The sequence below is a fragment of the Camarhynchus parvulus genome, chromosome 2 (genome assembly GCF_901933205.1).
Source record: "Camarhynchus parvulus chromosome 2, STF_HiC, whole genome shotgun sequence".
Lineage (NCBI taxonomy): Eukaryota > Metazoa > Chordata > Aves > Passeriformes > Thraupidae > Camarhynchus > Camarhynchus parvulus.
In genome coordinates, this window is record NC_044572.1 from 50,729,807 (window position 1) to 50,749,282 (window position 19,476).

Sequence of the window (19,476 nt, forward strand, 5' to 3'; positions counted from 1 at the left end):
AAATGCCTATTCTTCCCCATTTCTTCTTCACTTAAATAGTTCAGCTCCCTAAATTATGTTCTCTGGCAATCTGTTTTCCTCCTGTATCTGCTCTGGATTTGCTGTCCTGAATGCCTCTCTTGTCTCAGCTAAACTCAAGTTTCTGTCTGTCCCTTTTGCTTTTAATCAAAATCTTGTGGATCTCTGCATACCTCCATGGTATGTCTGAGCAGTGTTGAGATCACCTAAAAGTTTAGTACACTCAAGGGGAATCAGATGGTCACAGAAAGAGTTTCTATTACTCATCTTTGTTAATTCATTCTCCTTCTTTATGTTTTAGGGTATTTTTTTGGTATTTACCTTATTTTAGGATATTTTAAACTGGAATAAATATCTTCCCCGCTTGATTATCCTTGTGAGGCACTGCACTTAGCTTCCTGTTCTCCAAGTATGTAGTTCATAACTCATGTGTTTCTGGGGAATATACACAAGAAGCAATGTTCTCATGGTTTTTTTAATGCTTCATAAAACCTCATGTAAGAGAATTTAGATGAGTTCATAAAGATTTTACATTTGTGGCAAATACTTACTTTACTCAACCCAGTTAAAATTTAAAAGTATTTCCTATTTTTAAAGTCCCCCATTAATAAAAGCTCCAAGATAATGAAGTAAAAGAAATACATAAGGTGTACATCAAGCAATTAGTACACTGACTCCTTTGAAAAACAGAGAAAAAATGTCTTTGAAAAAGCACCTGACATTTCTAGTTTATGTTAGTTCTTCCTATCTGTAATAACACAACTTTCAAGGAGTCTGCATTAAAGGATTTCTGGAGCACATAACTGGAGCAGAAATTAATTAGGTGTTTTGTTTTAATAAAATATGCTATTCAAAGATTCTCCTATTTACCTGCTTAAACACCATTAAATAAAAGAAAAAAAGTCTGTCAAAAGGAAAGATAAGAGTAAATGAAAAAAGTGAGAAAGACAGAATGTTCTGAAAGAAAACAATGGCACATTTCTAAGCGCGGATGACAGTTGCATCCAGGATAGAATTGTCTCTCTTTTAACATCAGAGTGGGATTAAAAGGATGCTACAATTCCTGAGCTTAAAAAAAAACCAAAAACAAACAGTATAAGCAACAAGATTGAGACAGAGTATTTAATGCAGCTAGAAATTACAGGACTGAAACCCCTCACCACTATTACACGAGCAACTTTTACTCAAAAGAGAATGAAGAAAGCCCAGTATGATAAAGTGAACTCAGAGGGGTAAATAGAGAGTGGACAACACACAGTGAGAGACTTACTCAAGACTATTCACAAGCTTCTTAACTCCAGAAGCTATAAGGCAAACTAAAGACATTATGGGAATGCCATGTTCACCACACAAACATTGTACACTTTAGACTTAGAGGGTCCCTGTTAGTGAATTTCCTCTCTAATCTTTGGGAGTATCTGCTCCTCTCACTCAACCCCTGGCAGAATGAAGCACTCAGTAGCAGTCATAATTTTGCATTCTGTGTTCTTTATCAGCACATCGCCTTTCTCATATAATAGCAACACTGAAAAAGACAAGCAACCAACCAACCTTTTTCCAAAAAGTCAAGATGAAAAAAACCCTTAATTTAGTCCTCTTCCTGCTCTAGCATTCTGTACAGAGTAAAATTTATAGCAATGAGAGCATGTGAAAAATAACCTAAGTAATACAGGTGAAATGCTTTCACTTGGCAAAGTGCGTACATTTACAGAAAGGAAAGTATGCTTTAGTTCAGCCTTATGCCATGACAGGAACCAGTGCCCCATCAACATTTGGTGCACTCCTCTCACTAAAACTGAAGGCAAGCATGAGCAGAAATTGAAGGCAATATATGGCCCTTGACACAGATTTACAATTTTCTACTCAGCACATTGGTACTATACTGTCTCCAAAAGAAGCTTGAAATAGAAAGAAATGTAATAAGGAGCAAAGAAGAGAGGAATATCTGTAATATATATGTTTTTCACCAATCTCAGTGGAGAATGAAAAAGAAAACAAAAAAATGAATAGAGAAAACATTCTACAGCTAGTTAAACTGAGAGAATTCTTTCCATAAAATTATCCTAATGATTTCTACATACAATTTATTGAGCAGCCAGCTCAAGTAGATGGATGGATATTTAAGAAAAGATGCATAGTGATCATTTGAAATGACAACCACATTTAATATTATCAAGAATTACCTGAGAAACCATTTGCCACAGTCATCTTTTGCATCTGGTTTTCTAATGGTGCCTTTAATGAAAGAGACAAGCATAACTTTACTAATTACTTAGAGATATCAAAATCCATCATGTCAGTAACTTCTTAGACACATTTTCATGGACCCTCAGCTTTTTTACTATGAAGTGGAAAAAATTAGCATTAGGCAGCTTCCAAAGTTATGAAATATGAGGTCATATTGTGACAAAGTATACCACTCAAGATTGAGAGCAATTTTAATTAAAAATCCATCTCATTTGGAAGAGCAACTTTCCATCATTAGAAATTGGAGATTTCAGTGAGCAGGATTTTGTTTAGTTGAGTTAGAAGGCATTAATCAAGACATTCATTAGTTTAAAACATAAAATGAATGTTCCTGGTTTGGTGCCATCATTCTTCCCATTGCAACATGAGGAACAAAGTTCATGTTTTTGTTTGTCCTCCCAAATATCCTCCATATATAACTCTGAAAATCTTCTAGGGTTCTTTGACTGCTTTTCAGTAGAGGAAAAGCCAATTCAACAAACACCTTTTGGCAATTTTACTTGAACCTTGCTCTAAGACATCAGGCAACATATACTCATTACATCACAGCACCAGAGAATAAGTGAGGCTGGAAGGGACCTCTGGAGATACTCAGCTTGTTCAAAGCAGGATAAGGTGAAACATGTTACTCAGGGTTGTGTCCACTCACATGTTGAAGACCTCCAAGCTTAGAGACTCCAAAACCTCCTTGAACATCCTGTGCCAATATTTGAGCCCACATAACGAAAATAGTTTTTCCTTGTATTTAAACAGAATTCCCTGCATTTTAGTTTGCACTTTCTTGGTCCTTCACTGAGAAGTCTGTCTCTGCCTTCTTTGTACTCTCCCATCAGGAATGTATAAACATTGACAAGATCCCCACTGCAGATTCAGAGTGAGCAGTCTTGGCTCTCTCACACATCCCTCATCTGAAACCTGCTCCAGGTCTTAATCACTTTAGCAGCCCTTTACTGAACTGGCTCCATGAGTGGCCAGTACTGGACACATCCTTTCAGATGCAGTATCATCAGTGCCATGTAGAGAGTAAAGACCTCCACCTGTGCCTTGCTGGCAGTGCTCTTTCTACTGCATCCATGGATACCATTTGCCTATTTTGCTTCAAGGACACGTTCACCTTGTGCAAAGCTGCTTTCCAGCTATTGATCACCCAGCATGTAATAGTGCATGGAGTTAGTCCTCTGCAGGTGCAGGACTTGGAATTTCCCTCTGTTGAATATCATTGAGTTCCTGTTGGATCATTTCTATATCCAGTCAAGCACAAAAATCTGGTGTATCAGCCACGCCTCCCACTCTCGTGTCACTGTGTATGCATTGTGTCCTATCATTAATGAGGCTGCTAAAAAGAGTTGGACCCAGTACAAACACCTGGGAAATATCAATTAAAGGAATGTCACATGATTTTGTATTATTGATACTCTAGATAATTTGCTTACAATATTCAGATGCTCAAAAAACCTAAGTCACTGAAAAAGTTCTGGAAAATATGTACATAAATAATCCAATTAGAATACTCCTGAAGAGAAGAGAAACATTTTATCCAGTTTCTATTAAAAAGCCTGGTTTATCACAATTACGATATAAAGAAACAGGGACAAAAGCATTATTTATTTGCAATAATATCTTGCTTTGTTTCTGTTGTGTATATTAGTATGTACTGTTCCAAACACATTTGTGATGACCTCTTCTTCTCTATTTAAAGAACAGTTGTTTAAGGATGAGTTTGCCAATTCTAGATAACTTATTTCTGAATCACAGTCTGCCTTCAGGTCAGAGCTGTGTTAGGGAAGAAATATCTTAGCTACTATGTAGTGGAGGTTGAAACTTGCAATTAAAGTCTTTCTATGCATTTTTTCTTATACTTTCACATGTTATGAAACTGCATTCCTCATTCAATCAGGTTTATTCACTACATACAATGCGTGTTCCCAAAATGCTGCAGAGATGTGCATCCTTCAGCCAATTCTGTGACATTAGACTTTCACCCTTGACTCAAAAAGCAGGTTTCTGCATGTTTACAAGTATGTCCACCACTGCAACTGGTTCCCTTCAAAAGAGCCAAGCACAGACTATAAATATAAACAAATACATTTTCCCAGGTAGTTATCCAGCTTTACAGAAGTATGAACTCCCCCAGCACACATACTTTTCTACAACTGTTGGGTCATGTTGCTGACTAAATATTTTTTGTAGCTCAAGGGACCTGGAATTTTTTCGTTACAATCTTTTGGGAAAAACAAAATTTGGCCTTTCAAATTTCAAGAATACTGAGAAATTCTGTCCCATTACCAAAGACATCTTCTTTTGAAATTCTGAAGGAGGCAACAATGACAGCAATTATACATTTTATTTTACAATGCTAGCTTTATACCTCACTAGCTTCTTTCAGTAAAATGACAGGTTTGATTGTTTGAAAAGTCTTTAAATGCTTTATGATTAATGCTCATTCTGAATACTAATGCACAGCTGAGAGCACCAAACAAAAATGATAGGTGAAAACTAGTAGTTTTCCTTCTCAGGTATGGCAAGCTTTTATTATAGAAGCAGATAAAAGGATTTAGGAAATTTACATTAAAATAAGACTACATACTAATCAAAACAGATTGTAATATTTCAATAAATTTAGCTTTAACTACCTGATTTCTAAGATGTTATTTCTTAAGAAATTCTTGTAGCAATAAAAATGCCTTTCTAAAAGGAAAAAGAATTGATACATCTTTTGCTTGTATTTTCTTTTTTTAATTTAAATGCAACTCCACAAAAGCACTAGACTACAGTATATAAGCTAATTTAATGATAAACATGTTTCTCAGTGAGCCTCATTCCATCAGAGAAAATAGATTTTCCAACTTCCTTAGAATCCTTTCTCTTTATAAAATGAGGGAATCTTACAGATTGCTGTCCTCAAATATGCTGTGCCCATGTAATCTTCAATTAGACCAGGGAGTCCATCACCTTAGAGGAAGCTCTCAGTTGGTTTCATACCATGTAATACTACTCATGTTCCTGACCTCACCTGTCAGTATTAGGCACTATCACCTTTCATAGTCATTGTGAGAGCAAAAGATCTAGCTAAAAATGTCTGAGTACTAAGTACAGCACTAGTGTGTTAAATAATGTACATATGTCCAAAGCCAGCAGCCCATTTTCTAGGCTAAAGATTGGGGTTCAAAGGTATTAATATGAAACAAGAAAATATTCTTTGCCTGAAAAGTGTAATGTGGCTTGGCACCATATGCATTTTCTGACCTCTAAAGAAGGTAAAATTGAGAGTGACCAGCATGGTCACTTACATCAGATTTTCCCCATCTCTCAAAAGGACCATTGTGCACCTTTTAAAAACCTCTTGACATGAAGCAATGATACTAAAACCAAACCAAATCCTCAATGTTAGTCAGTATTTTTGCTCTAGCATGTAAAGATAGATTGAGTTAGGAAGAAAAAAGAAAATAAATTTAAAAAGTAGGGAGAGGGAGGTTGGAAACAAAGGGAAGAAAAAGGGCTGAAAAGTTCACAAATATGCATCTGCAGACAAAATCACTTTCTAAAACTGAAAGCAATAAATGGCTATTAATACCCCAGTGAGAAGTAGCTAGAGAAGTATGTATTTATGCAGAATGGATGGAGTGATTTAGTGGTGGGCCAGTGTCTTTTGTCAACTTTCCCTGCATAAATTCTCAAGCAGAAATACAAGTTCTTTAAAACCAACCTAAAATTTAATTTAATTTCCTAACTGAGACCAACTTCTGGATTGAAGAGACACAGAACAAATACTAAAAGTTTACTAATTGAACACCTCCAGCTATGAAGAAGACAGACAGCAAAAAGAAATTAAATGTAAAGTTCTATATGACACTGATCAGATTCTCAAGTGCTTGTTGAAACAGACCCCAAATACACAAGGAGTATCATCAATCCTAAATCTAAACCTATCACTGCAGACAGCCTCATTTCTCTGTATTCATTGAAGCCACATATAGAGTGTTGGCCATTAAGTACAAGTTCTTATATACTCACAATTAAAAAAAGTGTAAGGGGACCATCAGTTTGCGATTTTTTACAGAGGGAGATGAAAAGGTCTGCATAAGAACATAGAGGGATTGTCAACATATTAAAAATAGGGGATGAAAATGAAGATTACAGACAACCAAAAGCTGCCAAAATGAAACTACTCTAAAAATTGTGTACATGTCTAAAATTATGGATATCAGTGCTGTTTTCAATAGAATGAAACAGATTGAGCAAAGGATCAGATTTTAAGCATAGTTAGAAGGAAGCTCAAAATTGAAATGAACAGAACTAGTATTATATTGAAAAAACACGTGTCATCCTAAGTAATAGGAAGTAATTCCCATTTTGAGATCAAGGAATCAATTCAAAAGCATCCATTAAGCACTTCTACAAAGAAGAAAAACAATGCATATAAGGTCAATATCAGTTAAGGCCAAAATTTTCAATCTAAATTAACTAAAACCAGTTTTAAGTCAATTACAGCCACCAGCCTTAGACACTGAAGTATACCAGTCAAGTGTCTGCAAAGCTATGACTATGATTAGGTATTTTTCCCTGTCATCATTTTAGATACACATTCTCAGTATCAAACTCAGCTTTTAGGAAAACAATTGTTTCTGTCCTTCATCCTACTCTTCCTTCTATCCTCAAAGTCACCCTACCAGACTGTAAAGACTGCAGTGAGAATGTGGACAGGTAACCATGTGTAATCGACTCTGACTGCAGTTGCAGGATCGGACCAAGAAATCTGAACTTTATCAGTGGCTTTAGCTGTGATTTTACTCATTTTTCACAACACCTGCACCATTGCTGTAATGGCAGGTCAACTACCTGTGCTTCTTTTCTAATGGAGCATTCAGTCACACAGCACACCAGTGTCTTCACACTTCAACGGTGTGCATAAGAAGGCGTCAATCAAAGCTTCTAATTAATCCTCAAACCAAAGGAGACACATGGAGCAAGGGCTATTCATGTTATTACTCTTTGTGTTCCTATACATATTTCCCCTTACAATTTAGCTGCATGACCACTTTGTCTCCTCTTGGTAATCTGAAGTCAGCAGCTTAAGAAATAGACTTGCGTTCCTTTTGCCATCTTATACAACACTGCTGTCTCTGACAGGGTCCTGCTACAAAATTTCCTCTCTGGCCTCAAACATATTTGACAAAGCTTGACATATCTCAGAATAAAGAAAGGCATAGGACATGGTGCGCAGCTCAGCACAGTGCTAAGTAGCATAAAACAAACCCTTGGAAATCCTAATATCTCAGCCAGGAAGTGACAACAGCAGTGCAATGTGACTGAAGACGTATCAATCAAGAGCTGCTTAACAAAGCAGATTCTCTGAATCTTGGCTGAAATGGATTTCCCGTCCCAAATAACTACATAGCAAGCACATCTCTTTTCAGCAGCTAGCTGTACATAAGTAAATAAGACAGAATATTTGCCCCATTTCTTACTATGTGTAATAATAACTCAAAAGGTAATTAAGAGAAAAATAAAGAAAAAAGAACGTTGTGAAGAAGCAGCAGAAGATAGCATTGATCACCTTTCAGATACAAGAGCAATAGAAGCATCGTCTACAATGGGATGAAGCCACAGTTTGGAGTAAAAGGAAACACTAGCTGTGCAAAAAATCTCCTCACTCTTTTATTACCACAAATTAAGATCAGTGAATGGCTATCACAAATTATTATTTATAACCATGCCTGCCTGATTTAAATGGATTGAAATTTTGATTTTCTGAAACCCAAAACTACGCAGAAAGGAAATTATGGATTCCATTGTATCAGGGAAGAAAAGGAATAACCAAATTAAGATCCTCTTATGCAAAAAGTTGAGAGGTTTTCTTTTGTTGATGTTCAACATTTTTTTAACTTTCCTAGTAATTGCAAGTCTGAAAATAAAAATAAAGAAAAGTGGAATGCCAAAAGACACACAACCCCCTTATGAATAGGTTATTTCCAAAGACTTTAACTTTACAAGTGCAATAAATGAATGAAATTACTTTTATTTTTTTCTTAACAGCAGAAAAAGCAAGTACTAGCGTAAATCTTTATATATAGAAAAGATACACTGTTGATTCATTTTTGAATACCAAAGTTTTATTAATCTTTTAAATCCCTTGCTATTATTATGCTTTGCATATAATACTACCTTTTTTTACTCCATTAATACATTCATTACTTTCATAAGTGAGCACAACAATGCCTTAAGGAGATAAAAACTTTCTTCAAAATTATCTAAGCATGTTCATACCAAAAGCTACTTCTTAATGTTCTCTTCTACAGTAATGTCTCAAGAGTACTTTTATTAAATGATAAATGGCAGCTTCAGGTATCATGAAATTGAACAGTACCTTTTGGACTACATTTAATTTTTAAACAAAATTACACAGTCCTAAATGTGTTGAAAACTAAAGGTTTAATGCTTAAAATACACTGAATAGCTCTCCTTTTCCTTTTTCAACTAAATCCAGAGGTGTGGAAAAAAGATAAAGGCCATATCTAAACCATCATGCAGAGGTATCTACAGCAGTAACATGTATGTCAGTCAAGAAATGGAAACAGCAGGAGAACAGTCACAGCAGGCTAGCTTATGGCAAACCAGGACTTAGTAGAACAGGTTCACTGCCACACAAGTGCACCTTTTCAGATCCCAGGTGATTAGCAGTGCTTTGTACAAACAGCAACGATCAGCATGAGTTCTTTACAGCATCTCTACTGAAAAATGCCTTCTTCAGCATCCACATTTAATTTCCTTTTTACTCAATATTTTGCTAAGCAGAATATTCTACTCAGCTAGAATCTCAGTCAATCAATTCCTCCCTTTTTTTTTTCCTGGTCACCAGACAGATTAGTTTTAACTCAGCTTGCTTGTCAAACTGCAGAGGCATAATCACATACTATTAGGCATGCATGTTTAATTTCAGAAACTCATTAATGTATTCTCTATTCTCCCATGATGCATGTTGCGTGATACAAACTTATCAATGAAAGTGTGCATGTGCTTTATCTTGAAAAAGAAGTTAAATACACTGTTTATAAAGTATTACTCCTTTTCAGTAAACACTTTCCTTCACTGATGCTTCTTGCTCACTGCAGTTTTTATTTATGTATGTAAAGGTATGTTCTTTAAATAATGAGTAGTCATATCACATCTTAGCAAATCCTTTCAGGTAAGTGTGATCAAAACAGGTTCTCAAGAGTTACTATTTCAGAAATTCAGACAATTTTTCTGATTTTGCTTTCCACCTTTCTCTTCTCTAATGACTTCTTGTTAACTTACTCAGTGAAAACATTTGAACTCTCAGATCCAGCTTAGAATACCCTGATTCCATGTTATTGTGCAAGTGAGCTTCTTGCCATTAACAGCACAACTTGAATTTTTACTGAATAGAAATTATTATATAGTTGGCATGAAACAGAATGGCACAACTTACCCTTCAGCTGTGCTATCACAAACTCTACAGCAGTCAGAATGGTAAAATATAATTAAAATCAAATGCACGTATCAGAAGAGCAGCCTTTTCAACCTAACCCAAGACTAGCAAATTATAGGGATAACAGCCCATATTGGATACCATGAACAAAAAGATGCTTCCTAACAAAAGGTTAGTCTGACTGAGACATCAGCATCCATCAGCCCCACCAGTGACGGAGCACAGCAGGGACTGTGCGAGTGCTGTGCACTGACTCGCTCTGCCTGGCAGTCAGAGGCACTGCCAGGAGCACTGCGGGCTCCTTGCGAATGTCCAACACGTTATTGGATCAGGTAGCGCATCCGTCACTGCCCGGCCGTCAGCAGCAGGCTGGGCACTTCTGCCATGGCCAATCACTCAGGGAAAGCACGTGTGCTGCTGGCTGAGCAAGCAGGGCATGTTGCGCCTCTGTGCTCACTCCAATCTGCAAATCAGGTGCACTCTGATCAGGGACAATTAGAATCAAGCTGAAGGCTTGTTTCACTTTTCTCTGCAGTACAGTGCTGTTATGCAGAATCAACTGCCCAGAAGATGGCTGTAATTTTTAACAGTTCCTTCTGATGGCCTTCCCAATTTGCTTTTTCAAGCCAATTTTCCACATATTTCAAAATCTTTGGCCTTGATTTAGGCCAAAAATGGTATAAATTATTTATAATTTATCTCAAAATTATATTATGTGACAGAGAAGTTCCTGAGCCAGCACATTCTTATTACTCTCTTGACCATATTGAATGAATTTTTTTTGTTTTTCCTTTGACACCAACATTTGGTAAGGTTTAACTCTGAAACACTTTTGCATGCAGACATTTTGATAGTGGGACTCTGTGCTTGTCTAAGACCTATCAGAAAATTTGATTCTAAAATGCATTTAGAAGAGTAACTGATTTTCTCTTCTAATATTATGCAAAAACTTAGGACTAAACATACCATAAAATGAAATTAATTTATTTGAGAAAATAGCTGAATATTTTTTTAGCTCTATTTCAGAGATAAGCATACACCTCCTAGTTTTAAAATCATGTAGATGTTAAAGAACAACTCTAGCAGTATACCCACGGATGAAACCTGTCACTTAGAAAAGCTGGAATTTCTTTTATTGTTTAGGCCACTAACTTAAGAGACTAACTTTAGATCTACATATGATCAAGTCTTTGCACAATACAGGGCTAATTACTGGAAATGTAAATTTAAATTATTATAACCAAGAATAACGATAGCTTCCTATCACAGATGATAGCTCCACAATTATCCATATCTGAGTATCTAACTTAATATGTCCTATGCTATTTCCACAAAATTGAGTAACTCCAAATTTAAAAACAAAATTTGTTTTAAATGCAACTGTAACAAAATTTGTTTTAAATGCAACTGTAACAAAATACTGTTACATCTAGACAATTATAAGTTAATTTATAGTATGGACTTAATGAAGAATTAATTTCTTTTAAAGGCATTTTACAAACTTCAAGTTTTCATGTCTAGACACCCTACATTAGGAAGAAAGAGGCATTCTGAGGGAAAAAGAAAACTGATTTTATTTTGTATCCCAAAAAAACCTTACAACTCCTAAATATTCTAACAAGTAATTAAGAAAGGAAGCTTTTTGGAAGTAATTGAGAATCATACCAGAGAGATAAGATACCACCAGCCACTGTTGCCGCCTTATCACAAAAGTTTCATACCTTCTTGGTGTTTTCTCATGGGTAACTCCTCAGAGTGCTGACTCTTTCTTCTTCACAAAGTAACCAAGTGACTCCAACTCCTTTCTCAACCAGCCACCCCACTCTTTTATAGCACTCTTCTTCTCATTGGTTACAGCTGTGGCCTGTTACAATCAGGCCTGTTCCTAATCTTTGATAATTGGCCCAGCTGCAACTCCTTAGGGGTAAGATTACTTTCTACACTATTTTCTTATATTCTATCCCCCTACAATCCACAGCCCTGCAAAGTTTCCTTATGCAAACGTGACGAGTCATTTATTTCTGAACCTCAACAGTGTGGAAGATTTGCCTAATTCTCTAATAAGGAAAATGTTCATGCTATGGAATTCCAGCAGCTCACATCTCCTATTAAAGCATGGAAGTCATTAATAACGCTAAAAAAAAGAAGTTGCTTAATAAGGTTTCTAAAAATATTTTGAAATGCAGTCACTTGTTCCAATATAATAAGGAAAATAAAATTGGTAAAAAAGCGAAAGCTTTATTCTGGTCATACACATTACGAGCGTGAAATGTTTCTACCATATTTTTACATTATGAATTTAGAATTAATATCACCTAGAGAGCAATGTGCACTAGAATCCCCAACAGGTACTTGGAATTTTAGCTTTTAACTCTCTGAACAATGGGTGAGCTCAGAGACAGCCACAGCAAACAGCAAACATATTGGAGAATTACAGTCATATTGTGGTGCAAACTGAAGTGTTTCATCTGGAAATAGTTTTACAGTTCTAACATCATCCTCTGGAAGGCATTAAAACTATTGGTACACTATTTTATTACCACAGTTATTACCAAGTATCTACTACAATATCTCTAATAATGAAACGTGGTTGTCTGTATGTAGTATAAGTAAACTGATTACAGCTGGCATGCAGGGGTAATACCTTCATTAGTTTCCCAAGGGAACAACTAAGGACTTGTAAAAGCTATTTGTTTTCAGTGAAGCTCATAATCCAGTAAATTTACAAATTCACATATTAACAAATAAAATCATTCATTCAAAAGATGATCTTGACCACCTTTAGGTTTAGGGAATAAAAGATATTAGGGGCTCTAAAGTATTCTCAGATTTGATGAATGCATCCTTGCATCCTTTGAAATCTTATCTGTTCCTTCTAGTACAAAATTTTCTCATTTACTTCACCCCAAATATCTGAAACAATGGTAGTATAAATATCTTTCTGCAGAAAATCAACTCTTCTTGCTTTATATTTTTTTTGTAATAAACTGTCTCCTGATAAGCATCAGAATTTTCTGCTAATGTAATGATAAGGAGTATACAAAATATGAAAATGTCCTTCCATATGACAGACACCAACTTGCCATCTTAAGGAGCTTTTCGTAAGAAAACCCTAATCTAGCAAAGCAACTAGTCATTCATCTTGCCAATCACAGTGTCACTTCTGAATAAATCAGACTTAACATTTTCATTATTACACTCCCACTATGTTTTCCTCAAGGCTAGGAAGTTATTAAATGGTATCAACATTTTCACCCATGCTCTGACTAAAATAATTCAACTGACTTCCATCAAAATGGGAGGAAATTTCATGTTCAAGCATTTAAAATTGAATCTTTGATGATACATCATTGAACATCTTTTATTCTTATGTATCCAATTCATGAAAGTCTAATCTTAGTACCTGTTTGTTGCATTTTTTGTCACATCACTAGATAGAGTAGCTACATCTAGACTGTGCTAACCCTTCAATGCCTCTTTCAGGAGGGAGGCTTAAGCTCCTAATACAAAAAAACCCACCATGTTTCTTCACTTAAAAAAAGGAAAAAAAAAGATAACATTAAACAGAGTAGAATTTTTGTTTGAATTTAAAATATTTATCCTGTATTGAATTAGCTTCTAGGAAAAAACTTCCTCCTAATTAAAAATTAAAAATTGTGGCTTAATAGAAGATAACCTTATCACCCATGAAGACCATGCAAGCTCCATTATGGATTCCAATATGACATCCAGTGTGTAATCTCTGGGGATTGACAAGACTGTACTTCTCCTAAGCTTTAAGATCCATATGGTCTAAAGTTCTTCACCCACATCTCCTCTTCACATCAAGGACCTTATGCTGTTTGCACAGCAAATGGCCAAACGGTAGGAATGCACTGCACACTTTCAAAAATTCTACAGCAACACAGCCTCCACAGCTTTGGAAATAACTCTGATAATGGGATAATCAAAAATTAGCTCAATAAATTATATTTCCTAGCCACATTTATTATTTTTTGCTGTGAAATCTTCACCATGAAACAGATTTCACTTTATTAGTATGCTTTGAACAGTAAGCAAGCAAATGAATTATTTAAACTCGACTGCAAAATGATTGTAAATTTCTCTTTCATCTGTGAAGCTTTCAAACATGAGGTAGAAACACCATCAGATTTAGGCAACCTCATTACTTCAAACTCTATTCTTCGGAACAAATCTGTCTTTAGGAAAAGATTACATTTACATGTAAAATCAATTAATTCAGCAAGTAAGATCTATTACATCTTCTCTTCTAAAAGAACTTCATATTATTGGACTAATTTTGTTATTCACTGGTATCTGTAGAACATCAGATGCCTGCAGTTCTGAAATGCTAACCCTATATTCAGAACAGTTTTCCCTAGGCAAATATGAAGCCTTTAGATAAAAGCCTTTACTTAATTATTTGCCATATAGCCAGTAATATGATAGAGCTTAAAAACCTTAAATAACAAATTATTCTAACCATGTGCCTAAAATTGATGATTTTACAGTAACCATTTCAAATGCAAGAAGAAAGCAAACCCTGAAAAGTTGATGCTCCTTTTCCATATAATGATAAACAGAAACAAGAAGAGGAAGCATTCAGACCTTTCCCATGGTAGTCTTTGACTGTAGATATTAACTGGCAGAGATTCAGAGTGTGAGGAAACCCACACTAAGGGATAAGAATGGAAGAGGAATCTTGCCATTTTCTTAATGGTTTCCTCAGGTGTAGTCACTGAAATATCTGCTGGGAATCCAGTGACTACTCCTGTATAAAGTTCCCATTAAACTCAAAAGACCAAGAGTTCACTTAAATATAATATTTAGACTTTAAAAAGATCTAACAGTAGGTACAGACTGTAGAAGAAATGAAGGATCAAAGAAAGGGATTAAAATCTCTTCTACAGAATCTACATGAAATTTAAGTGAAGTAGAGTTTTTAGACAGCAAATCATAATTTCAGAACGGAGCAACCCTAATCCTAAAGAGCCTAAAGTCACTGCCACTACATGCCATATATTGGTTGTGATCATGTACATATGTAGTTGTATTTTACCTCTTCTGTCTTAGCAGGCCTTGCAGGTTTAACCCCCATGAATAAACTAGATCCAGGCCTCCTCTATATTTAAGAACTAAAAATAAAACCACCATCATCAGGTTAACAAAATACTCTATCATCCATTAATTTTATCTAAAAAAAATAAAACATTACCTATCCTATCTTTCTGGGAGATATTAGCAAGGATGTTTTTTTCTAAAATTGGTGACGTTAAATGCTATTCCTACTATGTAAAATGGAAAAGGTGCAAGAACATCTGATGCCTGATGTGAATATTTGCATGACCTGTATTAAAGAATGTAGTTTAAAAAAATGGCTATGTGGTTCAGAACAAAAATCAACAAATATAGCCCCATACCCTGCCTCTGACAACAAATTGAAGGCGAAAGTTTTGGAAAAATGAAAAAAGGTGGATGCATTTTGTTTCTCATCAATAGGTTTTGGCAGTCAGCAGTTTAAAAACTCTCCTGCAAAGCTGAGAAACTATTTCACCAAATTCTTGGCTGTTTTATGTGTTGATCAGGAGAATACTGATGAGTGAGAAAACCATATTTTTCATTCAGAATTATAAATATTTTTATTGGCTTTATGACATAAAATATGGGACTTGTTTGGGCCAATTACTGTAAATATGTAAAGGAAATGTAAAAATAGACAACTTAGGAGAGTAAGGAGGATAAAACATTTTAAAAAAATTTATTGTCTGAACAGGCATTGAAAAAGTATCCTGCATTTAAATTTAAATGCTGGAACACTAACTAAGAGAATAATATCTATCAAAAATGTATATATCAAAATTCTTTCCTTCAGCTTGGGCTTTATGATTGCTGTACTTCATCCATATCGCAGCCTAATTATACAATTAGCCCTTGTAAGACACGGGTTATTACATGATCTCAGGTGTAGCACAGACATAATCATTAACATTTCTATCTGTCCCAAATAACATTTCTTATCAGCAATTATTTTTCAGGGCCTGTAGCCAAAGAAGTAGAAGAAATGTGAAGGCAGGAAGACAGAGATCATAAGTGTATGCCTGATATGTGTAGTTTTTAATGCTAAAACTCAAATACGTGCTTATTTTGGAAGCCCATATTTATTATTTCCTTCAGACTTATCTAGCAGCCTGCCCTTGGGAAGTTGTTACTGTTGTCAGAAGATGGCAGAAAATAGCACTGTTAGAGAAGAAAGCAGAGATTATTTCCAAAGGTTATGTTATACCTATGAGGTATAAAAAGGTAAAATATGCCTTGCTCATGAGCAGATAAAGGAATGACAAGGCTTGACAGCTGACTACCCCTGCTAGGATAGACTGCAAAAGGGTTGGTTCTGAAACATTTTAAGAGGGACAGCACCCTCAACTACTAAGGGATAGTTTCTCTCATACCTGTATCATCTGCTTTAATTTCCCAGACTGGATTTTATTACAGACGCCTTCTGTCGCTGCTGTGGATCACTGCCAGCCTAAACCATTGATCTTGCAGTCAGTCTCTGACTCCTGCTGCAGTGCAACTGTTCAAGTTTCTCTCCTTCAGTTTTTCTTCCAGGCTGAAGAAAACAGGCCATGCTGGAAGGAAGCCATACTATTTGAGTTGTAGGGATGCGCATCTGTAGTTCCAATTTTTTTCCTAGCCAAACGTATTATAACAAAGTTTAAAAGTATTAAATCAAATGAAATAGGCTGGGAATGTCACTCTGGCATGGTGTTGTGTAATTTATCAGACTACTTAGAATGGGGAGCTACTGTATTTCAGTTTCAAAATCGTGTTTTTCCAGGAGAGATGGGGGATTCTGAAATAAATGAAATGAAACAGTTCAGCACAGCTCATGATTTAAAAAAAACCCTCATATATTTACATATACAGACTTCAAGCCTATGAAGACTGATAAACTTAATTCTTAAGGTTAGAAACTGCAAGTTGTCTTATTGGTACAGAAAAAAGCACATGTGTAAGGGGAATTTTAGCCTTTCATTTCTGGACAGTATAAGCTGACCTAACTAATTTAATGCTGTAGTCTTCACAGAGAAAATCTCTTTCAAGTCTGGAAGGATTCATGAATATATATAAACATTTGGCAGTGGCTCCAAGACTGTTTTCTCTCTGATCGATTTTTTTTTAAGGGACTCCACAAAGATTCCCAAGAGGGAATATTTCTTTGCAACTGCCCTTCCACTACACTCACACCCTTTTTTCCATTCTGGTCATCTTTTTATCTGATTCTTTCAGTAAAACTTCAAATATTTAAAACTATTCCACTCTTAACCACTCCCTACTTATTCTTCTATAAATTTATAGTTTAGAAATTCTCATGGTTTGATGGTGAAGTGCACTCCAAGATGACCACAGACAGCTTCTGTGAGGATGCAAAACTCATTGTTTCCTCATTTGTGCCAGAGGCTACTTCCACTTATCTCAGCTGTTTGGCCTTCTCCCTTTCTGTTCCTGCAGCTCTTTTCCTCCCCTCCATCAGCCTGGCACATCCTATAATCCTGGCACTGGAAGTCATGAGGGTACCCAGTGAAAGAGAAATCTGCAGTAACAACCTTTATAGAGAACATAACGCAGAAGATGTGGGACGAGTTAAGGAAGAAAGTTACAAACTTTCAATTGATTGTTTAAAGGACATTACTCCTGTTTCTTAGGTTCTTGTGTCTGAAAAATGTAAGAGAAAAGAGACACTCATAAGACAGAATCAGGGTCAAAATCTGAATCTGACTCTTCCAAAAAGAGACAAAACAAAAGAATCTGGAAAAGAGTGTGTAAACTGGGGGCAGTTGGCCAGGAGTCACCAAATGCTGCTCAAGCACAGGCTGGCCACCAGTCAGTGGATGATATTGTTCAGCCTTGTTTCTCTTGAGCTTTCTTTCTTTCCTTTCTTTCCTTTCTTTCCTTTCCTTTCCTTCCTTCCTTCCTTCCTTCCTTCCTTCCTTCCTTCCTTCCTTCCTTCCTTCCTTCCTTCCTTCCTTCCTTCCTTCCTTCCTTCCTTCCTTCCTTCCTCCCTCCCTCCCTCCCTCCCTCTTTCCTTCTCTTTCTTTCTTTTCTTTTTTCTCTTTTCTTTTCTTTTCTTTTCTTTTCTTTTCTTTTCTTTTCTTTTCTTTTCTTTTCTTTTCTTTTCTTTTCTTTTCTTTTCTTTTCTTTTCTTTTCTTTTCTTTTCTTTTCTTTTCTTTTCTTTTCTTTTCTTTTCTTTTCTTTTCTTTTCTTTTCGTCTGTTATCTCCTTTCTATTATGGTTGCCATTTTTCTTCTTATCATTATTGTTATTGTTATTATAAATATTATAATATTTGTTTCAATTGTTAAACTGACCTTACCTCAATCCACTAGTTTTAACTTTAACTGATTCTTCTCTTCATGGTGCTGGCTGGGTGTGGGTGTGTGAGCAGTTGTATAGTACTGATTTGTCAGCAGGGTATAAACTATGACTGACCTCTTAATAGCCACTACAGAAATTTAAAAGGTAGCATCATAAACTACCAACGTTAAAAGTCTAAGACAGTCACTGAAAATCCCTAATTTCTTAATTCCTAGAGGCCCAAATAAACTTTGCTAATGAACAGATTTCAGTTTCCACCTGAGATTATCTGATTACATAGTATTCGCTGTCAAAAATGAATAGATCATTGGGGAAAAAAAATCCATCACAATAATGGCAGCAAACATAGAAAAAACAAATTATTGCATGGACCACATACTGATCTCTTTTGTAATTACATTCATGTTAAGTATTTTATTTACAGGATTAAGTAAAGATGAAGAATCTGTACTCCAGTGCCTCAGAGTATGACAATAACCCAAACCATGACATGATGTCTTGGAGTCATATTTCATGCATCATTCTGCAACATAAATAACTGCTATTGGAATCTATCATAAAAGAAGTGTAAATTTTAATTGCATTCACTCTGTGTAATGTATGAATTAATAATGGTGCTACTAAAGAGAGGAAATGATGAATCTGTTCCAAAGTCATCTGGGATATTTTAAAATTCTACCCAATAACTGTAACAACACTCAAAAACCTCTGATCTAATTTCAGTAATGAAATTGCATTGACAGATTTTTTGCCCAGTGCTTATCAGTCAGGTAACAAACAAGATTAATTATTTTTAAATATTTATGAGGCAGGAAGAAAAAAAGAACTGTGCTCACAGAGAATGGTTCACTTCTTTAAAGGAACTGAATGTTCCTTGATTTCAAGAAGAGAAATTTGACAAGGCTGACAAGAGAGGAAAGCATGTGGGCAGGAAATCTTGATTCACAGCTCTGTCAATTCATCCTCAACAACCTTGCTGTGTGACTGAATAAGTGACAGTTTGGGATATTTTAAATAAACACCCCCACTGACTGTTGAAAACTATTTTTCTCCACTGCAGTGAAATCATTAAAGCTCCCATGAAGAAGCTGTCATATTTTCCCACCTGTTATCAGAAAGAGCAAAAAGTCAAGCTCTAACAAGTCTTGAAGCTGGTGTAATTTTTTTTATTAATTTTTTTTTCACAGCACTTAACGCAGGCTGCAGTGTTAGGAGATGGCACAGTAACAGAGTAATGGGCACCCAACACTGTGTTTTCACTGTCCTGCACTCCTGGTGCACTCTGGTTAAACAAGACAAGAAACATAAGAGAATATGGGTGCTTAGGTCTCAGAAAAAATCCATTCATTGAGTTAATGACAGTCTGTGTTGACTGCTTGTAATT

The 19,476-nt window shown here is 35.7% G+C and overlaps 1 protein-coding gene across 2 annotated transcripts in view; it reads right to left on the bottom strand.

Moving 5' to 3' along the window:
- The window catches only part of CNTNAP2 (contactin associated protein like 2), a 1,021,862-nt gene that overhangs the window by 831,427 nt on the left and 170,959 nt on the right, over positions 1-19,476 (bottom strand). The window contains exon 1 of one of the 2 annotated variants that reach the window (XM_030970935.1): positions 11,437-11,508. The exons of the other annotated variant lie outside the window; for it this stretch is intronic. Coding sequence (XP_030826795.1) covers positions 11,437-11,455 — 19 coding nt within the window. The 5' untranslated portion in view covers positions 11,456-11,508. Of the gene's footprint in view, positions 1-11,436; positions 11,509-19,476 lie in introns of those variants that run through there. 2 annotated transcript variants of the gene reach the window in all.